This window comes from Callorhinchus milii, unplaced genomic scaffold (genome assembly GCF_018977255.1).
Source record: "Callorhinchus milii isolate IMCB2004 unplaced genomic scaffold, IMCB_Cmil_1.0 Scaffold3, whole genome shotgun sequence".
Classification (NCBI taxonomy): Eukaryota; Metazoa; Chordata; class Chondrichthyes; order Chimaeriformes; family Callorhinchidae; genus Callorhinchus; species Callorhinchus milii.
This window is the reverse complement of record NW_024704744.1, coordinates 53102339-53114926: the sequence shown is the minus strand read 5'-3', so window position 1 is coordinate 53114926 and position 12588 is coordinate 53102339. Positions and strand designations below refer to the sequence as shown.

Genomic DNA, 12588 nt, shown 5'->3' with positions numbered 1-12588 from the left:
GAAGGGGAGAGGATTGGGAGAATAAAGGAATTTTGACAAGGAGTTTATCATTACAAAGTTATGTTACAAATCATAGTGCAGGAGCTGTAGGCTGCACATAATTACCTCATGATCGCTGTAGGATGCTGGAACTGATTAAGTGAACAAAAAATGTAAGGATTATTAAAGAGGCCATTATACACTATAACAATGATTAGATCCCAACATTTCAAAAATAATGTCATTAGCATTCTGTTGATGTAAGGCCAATGGGTGAATGTTTAGACAGGCCAAAATCTGGTTTACCACAGACAAAAGGAGCAGGTCATCCCCAGCTATTTGCTACTTGGGACATGGTCTTTATCTCAAGATTTTAATAAACTCCCTGAAACAAACTAATAGTTCTAGTAAATATTAACAGAGGAATCTTCAGTCATCAGTAACACATTTGAGAGGTAATCATCTGAAGGAAGACAAGTGAAAATAGACTCTGCCATTATGTGACCTGACAGAAGCATTGACCCACTGAGGATGAGACTCCAGGATTAGATTGTCACCACTGCTTGCTCCAGATTAGAAAATTGGGAACATGTTAATCTCCAAAACCAGAAGATGGTCAAGAGCATCTGGGCATATTCTCCCTCTGATTTCCTTATTGTGTAGTCTTTGTCTAAAGCAGTACAGCTTATCACAAGGTGTGAGATTTGTGGCTATGAAAATTCCATCCTTGCTCTCCATGGAATAATCAGTAAAGTTCATGTTTTAAAATGTTGATTTATTGCTGTTATTGTATTGAGTGTTGCTCACACCACATTTGGAGTATTGTGTTGAATATTAGTTGCTCCAGGAAGGAAGGATATACTATCCTTGGAGGGAATCCAGCAACGATTCACCAGAATAGCAGCTAGGATGAAGGTCTAGATTTTCCATGGATCTAGTATTAAATAATATTGAAATAAATTGACAAATTAGATAACTAACAAGTCAACTGACCATCTGAAATACTCTGGAGGTAGGGTACACTTTGATGGTTAGTGTGAATTTATAAAGCGTTTAAAACCAAAGGGCGAAATTATTGGGGAGATTACAGAGACTGAAGGCAGGCAAGACTCCTGCATCCGATAAGACTCATCCCAGTATTCAAAAATAATTTGTTCAAGTTCTCTCACAGATATTTTCAGAATTGTTCAGACACAAATCCCAGAGAATTGGCAAAAATAGGAATTTAATGATACAAACCTAGCAAGGCTTTAGGAGTCGGAGCAAATATATTGGATATAGATATAGTGGATAGAGTGGATGTTATATTACTTAGATTTGAGATAGATATTTGACATTGTTCCACGTAACAGAATATTGCATGAAGTTCTGATTCATGGGATAGATGGCATTGTAGTAAACTAACCAGTCAGAAAGCAATAAGTAGTAATGATTAGCGAGATATTTATTCACCTGTGAAGCTAATTACTAGCGGTATGTAACCGGGATTAATATGGGGACGAATAATACTAATGATAATCCTTACATTTGATATAGTGCTCTTCACGTCTTCTAGACGTCTCATAGTGCTTCACAGAATATAATGTAAAGTGAATGGACTGTATATTTGTGGGCGAAATGCGGCAGCCAAATTGTGCATAGCAGTGTCCCACAAACAGTCGTGGATTGAAGTGACCAATTTATTATTGTTTTTTTTTCTTGAGGGATTATTATTAGGCGTGTGGAGTAAGGAAACTTGTCCAAGGTTTCGCCCTCCCGGGAATCGAACCCAGGTCTCTCGCTTGAGAGGCAAGTGCTCTTAACCACTGAGCTAAAGGAGTCTACAGGACAGAATGTTGTTTATACTCTTTCATGAATGATTCTGAGGCTGGAATCATGTAAAAGGTGCCAAAATAGTACAATACAATATATTACATTTATATAGCAATGTTCACATCAAGAGGATATCCTAAGGATGATATCAAATAAGGAAAAGTGACCTTTGATGAAAATCAGTATGCACAAAATCTGATGTATCTGAGGGGAATATGAGTAGAAAGGTGACAGATACAGTTTAATAAAGATAAATAAATGTGAAGTCCTCAAATTTTGCAGACAAAAGGGGAATGCAGAATATGTACTAAATGGAAGCATGTTTGAGGCATCAGAGCAGGAGAAAGATCCTATGGTTTGCATCACTAAACCATTCAGCATTGATATATTTTTATGAGATACTTGAAGCAGACGTAAATTACGTATAGATAATTATGGAACAGATTGAAAGAGATTATATTACTATATCAGCTAAAAGGATACCGGATGATTTAGAGAGAGATGCACTGAAGAAATCTTGTAAGCGATTGAATGGGTAAGCCAGATGGTCTGAAATTGAATCTTACCTGAAATTGTTGCTGTGTTGGTATTTGGTTACAATGGCAGTGAGGCGTCGGTCTCTGTGTCGGCCTTCATAATAATGGGAAGTGGATGAGAATCAAACAGATTTTGTCCAGGAAAGAAACGTGTTGAAAAACATGACAAGGAAAATAAAACCAAAGTAGCTTTAGTGTATGCCCAAAATATTTAAATTCAAATGTTCTTAATGTAACCACTCAACAATCTAATATATCTGTAGCGCCACACAGACAAGATATTTGCAGATTCACTTACCAGTCTGTGCTAAGCAAGTTAATCACAGCCAAGATGAGGGGTTCGTCATGTGATATTGATTCTCTAGCCAAGGAGGGGCACTCTCAACCAAGGTTCCTACTCCTCGGTCCTATGACTGCAGCTAGAAAGTGCATGTGTCATTGGAAAACAGCAATGTCCTGTATGGTCAATAGACCCCTGACACTCATTGCACAGGCTCATACATGTCCAGGTCGAATGGCTTTCTCCTGTTCCTATGTTCCTTTGTTCCTTCTTTTAAACTTCAGGCCAAACCGTTCAGAAGTGAAATCTGGTGGGAGTGTGGGATTCACTCCCCCAAAAGGCAGTGCAGGCAGAGTCAGTTGAAGAATTTAAAGTCAAATAGATAAGTGCTTGATAGACAGGGTTATCGAGAAATAATAATAATAATAATAATCCTTGCATTTGATATAGCGCTTTTCACGTCAGGAGGACTTCCCAAAGCGCTTCACAGAACACACTGTAAAGTGAATTGACTGTATATTTGTGGGCGAACGCGGCAGCCAATTGCGCACAGCAATGTCCCACAAACAGTCGTAGATTGAAAATGACCAATTTAATTATTGTTTTGGGTTTTTTGGAGGGATTATTATTAGGCGTGTGGAGTAAGGAAACTTGCCCAAGGTTTCGCCCTGTCTGGAATTGAACTCAGATCTCTCACTTGCAAAGCGAGTGCTCTAACCACTGAGCTACAGGACTCCACAAATATGGAGATATGGAGAAAGATAGAGGGCAAGGGGTGGAATTGAGTTGTGGATTGATCACAATCTTCAAAAGTGGTGGGACAGGCTTGATTGGCCAAATGGCCAACTTCTGTTCCTTATGTTCCTACGTGGTCCTCCTGTTCAACTGCACCTCAGCATGAGGTCACCATTCAGAAGAGGAGCGAAGAAACCTAGTGAAGAAATGGGACTCACTTTGCATTTCCAAGTTGTTTCAATTGACTGAACCAGATCCAATATGTGTAATGTTTAGACTGTGTTATTTCAGAGAGCTTATAAAGGAAATCAACTGTACATTTGAAAATTATAGCTGAATATGGGCATAGTATCAGTAATTTGTACTGGTTTACATGAGTGCAATTGTTTAAAAATGACCTCATGAGTTAAAACAACTTCTAAAATTGTAGGTGTATGTTTTATTTCTTGTGGCTTACAAAGATATTTGTTCCATGGAATGTTTACATTTCCTTTGGAAACCAGTTTAATTTAACTAAACAGTAATCCATTTCCCTTCCCATGAAGAAATGTGCAGACTTTATAACGGAGTCAGGGGCTGGACTCTTCTCTTTTGCATTCCAGTCTGCTTCTCTGCTGAAAGTCCCATAGTCAAACAGCTACAAATTACATGTTTCCCATGAATTTCGTAGCTCTCAGATTTTATATCGGTTGTATTTAATCAATCTTCCTTATTGCATTTTACAATCAGATGCAAGTTCAAAACGAGAAGGGCAGATTCCCTGCAGATTAATTCACTGATTGAAGCAAACCTGACCAATGGCTCAATGATTTTAGGATGAATGGCTTCTTGGAAGGGCAAAAAACACTGACATGAAAAAATGGGCCGAATGGCCTTCTACTGTATCCTATGGTTGCCTGGCAATCCGTTGTATGATAAGCACAGGTTACTTTCTTTTTCGAGAGCAATTCAAAGGGTTTGGATTTGTGGTCCTCAATCCGAGAAGCCCAAAAGATAAACCTGAGAAGGCTAACTTTGACCGCATTTTCCTTTTGAGATGTTATTCGGCTTGGCATCAGGCTCCACCACTGTTAAGCGCTCTGAGATGCTGCCCAGCCTGAAGGCGCTAAATAAATGCAAGTTGATTTTGTTGTTATTTTGCATTGAGAGAGACATTAGTGAGCTAGGTAACTAAGTTAATTTTTTAATGATTAGAAATTTTTAACTTCTTTCCCTGAAAAGTGATTGCCCCTGAGATATGATGCACTGCCAAAAGTTGCTTCTGTAAAGTATCCATCAGATTCCTAATTTTACGAACATGCTGCGGCAGTCCTAGTTCATATCATAATAGCAGGAGGAGTCACTCAATCATCAAGCCTTTTCCCCCCATTTTATTAGATCATGTCAGATCTTTTAATCCCATTTCACCATACCTCTTATGATCCTTACTTCCCATCTGGCTGTCTGTCTCTGTCTGTCTATCTCATGTTTATATCCTTCTGAGACAGTTCATTCCACATTTTCCTAACCACCTGTGTGAAGAACTATTTTCTAGGATTGTCAGTAAAGGATTTTGACATTACACAGAAAGGAGAAACATTAGGCAGTGATAGCAGCTGGGAGGAAATCTTAAGGCAATGAGAGAAAAGTTAAGGTGTAATTGTTAAAAAGAATCATAGTCTAATGGGAGTGGGGCAATTTTGGATATTCAAATGTTTCAGATAACCATGAATTCAATGTGTAACTGCAGTAGATGGAGCTTTGTGACCCAACCGCATGTTAGTTTAAGCAGAGCACAGTGCTGTACTGCACGTGGTGGGTGCACAGTAGTTGTTCAGAGGGTTTCAGAGTTTACCTTTTGAATTTGTTGGTGGCTAGAGGTGTTGGTGCACAATGAGAGCAAAGAGTCTGGGAGAAAGCAGCAGTCTGATCACGTAGGTGCTGTTCAGATATGCGGAAGTCGACTATATGCTGTGAATAGTCTTTGTGTTCTTGTGTGCATGAAAATGCAATAGCAGTATCCTGTATTCTTTTGATGCCTGAATCATACTGCTGAATACAAAAACAGAAGTTGCTGGGAACACTCAGTAGGTCAGGCAGCATCTATGGAGAAAGGAAAGTGAGTCAATGTTTGGGGTCCACGACCTGTTCTGACAAAGGGTCATGGACCCCAAACGTTGACTCACTTTCCTTTTTCCATAGATGCTGCCTGACCTGCTGAATGTTCCCAACAACTGTTTTCAGATTTCCAGCATCTGCAGTATTTTGCGTTTTGTTCATGCTGCTGAATATATTTGTTTCTAGTAACAAGATGTAAGTAATAAGAAGAACCAGATTTAGAGTTTGGAATAGATTGGAGTCTGGGAGCAGGGCCAAAACTACGTTTTGCTTGGAGCACAGCACATAACTGTGAAATGAATAACAAGGCAAGGCTATGAGTGCTGTGTTCACTGAAGCGGGAGGTGCTAGAATAACGTAAGAGAACCAAACCAAACTGAGGGTGGTTTAGCTTGAGGTCTACTCTGGTAAGAGTTGTTGATGGAGAACGCAGGCTTTTGTCGTGACTAGACTGATCAGGACTTACTTGGTTGAAAGATCAGTGAGCAGGAGATGTTACTGAGGTCATCACCATGTTAACTAATTAGGTTTTCAAAGTGATTAAGTTAACGATGTAAAACTCAATTAGCATTTAAACAGTATCTGAAAGGAATATACTTTTAGTTCATTATTATTTAACGGTATTAGTTTGTAGTAAATGCTTCAAGAAGGAAAGGTTAAAGGGAATACATTCTCAATATGACATGATAATGTCTCGCCAAACAGAGTTCTCTTTCTTTTGGTGAAGTGCCAGATCTCCGCTTGACAGCAAGATTCCCAACAGCAAGGCAGTCGAGATCAGCATTTCACCAGAGAGTCAGAGCATAGACAAGCCCACTTTGCCACATTACCTGTTAATGCTCCACAATGTGCAGGACCACAGCTCTTCCCAAGGGGGAAACAACAATAAGGATACAGTAATCTGTAAAAAAAATCAATTAATTAAGTCCACTTTATTGCATGCACTGAAGTTGCTAAATTGTGCTACATTTGAATATCAAAATTAATTATCAGAAGTGGATGAACAGGAGTGTTCACATGTCTTAGTATGTTACCTAAATATTTCGCCCACAAAATATACAGTCAATTCACTTTACAGTTTATTCTGTGAAGCGCGTTGAGATGTCTAAAAGACGTGTTAAGGCGCTATACCAAATGCCAGCATTATTATTATTCCCTACTCTCCTTTTAGTTTGCTTTGTAGCACGCCTCGCCCACCTCCCACCTTTTCATGACGATAGGCAGCATATAATGAATGACAGGAGCAAAATGCTTGACTGAATATGTCTGGTTTCATAAAGCACACAATAAAATATTGGAGCAGTCATTATTAATGGAATGAAGCACATCAGCATGACATTTGAAAGTATAATTGCAAATAGATTTTAGAACAGTGCGTTCCGTCTCTACTTCCCACTTCCATTTAATTTCATTAGGAAGAAAACAACACACTGCTTTGCAAAACTGGAAGAAAACCTGGACCATTTGTTTGCGCTAAGTGTTTGTGAATTACTCAGTCTCCGTGGTCCAGTTGAAATTGGTGACTGCTCTTGTTTGCTTGGATAATATACCAATGGAGTCCTGTAGCTCAGTGGTTAGAGCACTCGCTTTGCAAGTGAGAGACCTGAGTTCAATTCCAGACAGAGAGCGAAACCTTGGGCAAGTTTCCTTACTCCACACAGAGCCTAATAATAATCCCTCCAAAACCAAAAACAAGAATAAAAATTAGTCATTTTCAATCTACGACTGTTTGTGGGACATTGCTGTGCGCAATTGGCTGCCGCGTTCGCCCACAAATATACAGTCAATTCACTTTACAGTGTGTTCTGTGAAGCGCTTTGGGACATCCTCTCGACGTGAAAAGCGCTATATCAAATGCAAGGATTATTATTATTATAATGTGCTAATAATGTAACCTGTTTCACAGCATCATGGAATTCAATAGTAACCTTTAGTACACATGAATAAATTGTACGTTTGACTTTAGTAACTCTGAATAGGAGCCTGTGTAAAATGTTGGAAACAGATAGCACACTTCAATCAGGGACAGAGATCATTAACCTTATAATCTTGTGGTTTGTTTTACAGATACCTTCGCCAGCAAAGTAGCTGCAATTCAAGACCAGTATGCTGACGCATCAATCGGTAATGTGACCGGAAGCAATGCTGTGAATATTTTCTTAGGAATTGGTGTGGCTTGGACAGTTGCGGCAGTTTATTGGAGTGCACAGGGAAAAGATTTTGAGGTGCAGCCGGGCACACTGGCATTCTCTGTCACTCTCTACACCATATTTGCTTTTATATCCTGTGGTGTGTTACTGTATCGAAGGAGGCCAGAAATTGGCGGAGAATTGGGTGGACCACGGACTGCCAAGCGTCTAACCTCATCACTGTTTGTTCTGCTTTGGTTATTATATATTCTTTTCTCATCTCTGGAGGCCTATTGCTACATAAAAGGCTTCTAATAATCAACAGCATATGAACAGAATGGACGTTTAGTATTTTACGCACCTGCTGATGGAATGCAAACCTCTGGGAGCATTCCTTTTACTAAGTAGGAGTGGATCTCACAGTGCTCCATCTGCAGGGGCATCACACAACATGAGAAATGAATGTAGTAGAGCTCATTCTGCTGCTGTACAGATAAATATACCTTACAGGAAAATATTTTTTATCAAGTATAAAGAAGCTTTAAAAGAGCCTAAAATTATATTTAAGGCCCTTTTAGCCCCAGTAGCACGCCCTCATTCATTCATTTATTCATAGCATGATGCCCCTGTAGTAATATAACTGTTTGAGATCAAAATTGCTTAATACACAAGAAAATAACTCATCCCGTTATTTTGTTTTGTTTTTCGATCTGCGTGCTCTACTCTTCATTTTAACATAATGTTTGCTGACAACTGCCGATTAAAATTCAGTGTTGTCAACATTTTCAAGTTTTTTGGGTTTAATTTAATTTGGGTTCCTTAGTAATCTTCACAGGATATGTGTAATTGCTAGACGTTGACCCATACATCGTGTCATTGTTATTTTGTAAAATGGTGTTAAATGTGATACTGGTAATGCTGTGCATGGTTAGAACATTTGTCCTGTACGTAATATAAATATGTCATCGATCTCAAGACCTAGTGTGTATTGTTTATTGCTATGAATTGCTTGTTTGCTTATAGAAAGTGGAAAGAGCTGTAGTTTTCATTTAAACTTGCAATGTTCTTTATAAGTGATTAGTGCTGTTGGAAACTGCACCTTCACAAAAACAAAGGAAACATACTTGATGATCATTATGACAGCATTCTTGTTTCCCACAAAAAGTAAGTTGAATTATAGGTTTTTAAAATTGTTCAGAGTAATTTGTTTTTGTTTGATTTAGAATGGTGTAGGAGTCTTTTTTTATTGTTGGTTTTTGTTTCTAGCAGTGTTGTGGCACAAAAAATCAGGAAGGCACCAAATTGGCATGGTTTAAATCGTACCTAGCAGAGAGACAATTTGTACGTTTTTAATTGTTCCTAAATACGCATTAGGAATACTGTTGTAGGCAATCACCAATAACCAATCCAAGCTCACAGGCTCATTTTAATCTGTATGTGCTTACTTGTAAGTACTGTCTAAATCCATCACAATCAATTCATGACCTTTCTAACACTGAGGATTCAAGAAAGACCTGTCCCATGTAACAGACTACATCACATGGCATTAGTATTTGTGAGCAGACACCTCCAGTGAAGCTCATAATTACAAAGCTATACACAAGTTATACATAAATTCAATGATATATGCAAAATAATAAAGTAGGAGTTAATTGAAGCAAAAAAAATGCAAATGATTTCTTGTGAACCACAACATAACGTACATAAGGCCGACAGGAGGAAAAAATAAGTGCGATAAGTTTCTTTCTGTTCTCACAAATACCATGTTTGCAGTATATTTAGAGAATGTGGAAAATTAAGCATTTAAACTTGGTAGCAGTTTATAAGAGATTCATTGCTGACTGAAAAAATAGGTTACTATACTTCTTCACAAACACGCTCTTTCAGATTTGATATGTGTTTGACATAATATTCAGAGAAGTGAAAAGGTGGACTGCATTTGTAGCTTATACATTAATTGTGTGTATTCTAAACAGGTCAGACACATCTCAGAAATGGCTGTAGTGTATGCTATTTGGTTGTTGCTCCTTGAGTGATCACCTTGCTCTGTGATGTATACGATTTACCTACCACAGCACCTGTTTCTCTTTGACAAGTTTTTTTGAAGCACCTCCTTTTGAAAAAAATCGCTCTAATCTTTATTGCAGACTTTTTCTTTATTTCTGTTTCTTTCTAAAATGAATTCCCTCTCTTTCCTTCTAAGGCTATTTATATTTACTTTCTAAATCCAAGATGCCACTCGTCCTCTGTCTGGATAAGTAGCTAAAACAAGAATTGTGCAGGGACTATCATGTTTATTTTAGCTCAAACAAAATATAAAATCCCTCTTAGTTAGTTCTGAATTTTGCTTGCCTAAAGCACAAGTCACCTCAGCCAGTCTTTGAAGAAATGATGACTGTTTCACTCTAGGCTAAACTGTGGCTTCATATGAATATCTTCTATTTTACCTCCTGCAGATAATTTAAAATACGGCCCACAAGACAGTGACACATATATTGTCAGGTTGAGTTTGCTCTGACCTTGCCTCCACCAACGTATCAACATAAATTACTGAAGATAACAAGCGCTATAAATCAAATGTCTTCAGTTTCAACCTATTGGTTTTGTTGAAAGTCATGGATATTTTATTCAATTCTAATTTTTGTACCGAATAAAAGTAGCACAGACACGATGAAAGAATGTGTAGGAGAGAACAGGTTTACTTCTTATTTCAATGGCAGACTAGTTCACTGCCTTCACATGTCAGCTGACTATTCTTTAGAACTGAAGGAATGGCCAACAGCACTGAAACCTTGAGCGTTTCACTGTTTTGGACATTTACATTAAGCTTTGCCCTCTGTTTATGTGGCACCATCCTAGCACCATACAACCTCAACTTGCAATAAAACGTTACACCCTCCAGAAAAACACAACAGCTGCTTAATACAAGAAGGAATATTGGGGAGTAACAATTTTACTCGCTTACTGTAAAGCCAAATAATAAGATTATAACCAAAGCATACGTTCAGATTTATTTAAAAACTGTAGTGTCCGGAACTAGATTTAACTTTTGGTATCAGTGTATAATTATATGTTTTTCATGTAAATTTTAAATGAACAGTTTTTAAATGTATGATTTTAGTAAATTTTACCGGAGCATACCCGCAACAGTTTAAAACAGTAAAAATAGTTGCTTAGGAAAAGACACCATAGTGCAAAGTAATTTGGCATCTTTCTTCAGGAAAATCCTAGTTAGCAACATGTTTGTATGTCTGGCATGATTTAACAATCCTTGCATTTTGATATAGTGCTTTTTGAGTGTCAGGTCATTGTAGAGCTAATAATCATCTTTTGCAGTGTAAACAATTATTTTCATGAATGAGCAGAATTTCAAAATGTAATAATAACAAAATCTACAGTATAGTTCAAATTCACCCCCAAAATAATTTTATGGATAAATTGCACATTCGTCAACATTTCAAAGGACAGGTTCATATTTGTGTGATTTAGGTCTGAAGATGAGAAGGGTTATCTTTCGTCAGTGTCTTAGTAGGTAGATGCATTACACATTGAACTATACCATGATTGCAGACTGAGTACCAAGTCTGTACTGACTTACCTGACATTGTTTCACTAGAACAGATAAGAATTCTAAGCAGCTTTAAGAGGATAGATAGTGAATGATTATTTCTTTTGGTTGAGGAATTAGTAACAGTGGGGCATAGGGTCACAATTGTCACTGGAAGAGTTGAGGGAGAGAAACCTTTTCCCACAGAGGGTTATTGAAATATAGAATGCTACACCACAATTAGTTATTCAGGCAGACCATAACAATATGTGAAAGGGAATTGGATAAACAACAACTTGCATTTATATAGCATGCTTCATTTATATAGCATGCTTTGCATCTCCCAAAGCTTACATTTCAATTTTTCAAAAGGGAAAAATATAAAAGATCTTTAAAATCTTTTAAGGTAGGGAATTGGGATTGGTGTAGTTAGCTTCAGTGAATGAACCAGTGGCAGTTTAGGCTCAATAAGCCCTCCAGGGCCTTGATCCTCCATACCTCTGTGACCTGCTAACCCCATATCAAGCTATCTGCTCCCTCCGCTCAGCGGGCTCTGGCCTGCTCCAAGTCCCCCACCTTGCCCACCCCATCATCGGCGGTCGGGCCTTCAGCCTCTCTGCACCCACATTCCCTTTGCCTCGCTCCCTCCCAAGACCCTCCTCTTCAACTGCACCTATGGTCACCCTCCTGCCCTCCATCCCTCATGATCCCAACCCCCCGCTAGGGTCTAAATCCCTGACTGTCCAGTGCCTTGGGACATCCTCGCAACATGAAAGCACAGTACAACTGTAATTTATTAATTTCTGTCATTCTGCCTCTACCAAGGCAGCAGTGGGGGTGGGTAGGGGGGAATGCTCTGGTTGGTCTCAATGTGGCTGGCCAGGGAATGGTAAAATTGTTCAGGGATCCAGTGACCCCTACTGGATATGTGGATCAGGTATAGCTGTAGTGGGTTCTGTTGCCCTTCACAGCATTGTGGTGTAGGCTCCAACATGAAGAATGAGTATTTAAGTGAGGCATTGGGGAACAGCTGGTGCTAATAAAACCATACAAGCATGAGACACTGCCTTCAGATAAGGAAGGATAATGTAGGGAAATAGAAGAATGAATCAAAATGAAATAGGATTGCATCTTCGCTCTTTAATGCAAGCAAATTAATATATATTCATTTCATCCACATAATATACACTCAATTCACTTTACAGTATATTCTGTGAAGCGCTTTGAGACGTTACACAATGTGATAAGGCACTATATCAAATACAAGGATTCTTATTATTAATAAGGGGTTGGATAGTAATGCAGTTCACTGATAGTGCTGTTCTGTAAGCAGACCCAAGGAGATGCACTGGACAGTCTGATTAAGCTTCTGATTTTGTTGTCTCCCCCCCCCCCCCCCCCCCCCACCGGATACTTGGGAAAGTGGCCCAGCCCACCTGTGAGACACCAAGGTTTGGATGTACCGCTATGTGG

The 12588-nt window shown here is 38.7% G+C and overlaps 1 protein-coding gene across 6 annotated transcripts in view; it reads left to right on the top strand.

The window, feature by feature from the left end:
• Positions 1-8543, top strand: part of slc8a1b (solute carrier family 8 member 1b) — a 175028-nt gene extending 166485 nt beyond the window's left edge. For all 6 annotated transcript variants that reach the window (XM_042333619.1, XM_042333623.1, XM_042333624.1 and 3 more), the window contains one exon: positions 7507-8543. In XM_042333619.1, the coding sequence (XP_042189553.1) occupies positions 7507-7883 (377 nt within the window). In that variant the 3' untranslated portion in view covers positions 7884-8543. The remainder of the gene's footprint in view (positions 1-7506) is intronic.
• Positions 8544-12588: the final 4045 nt, after the last annotated feature.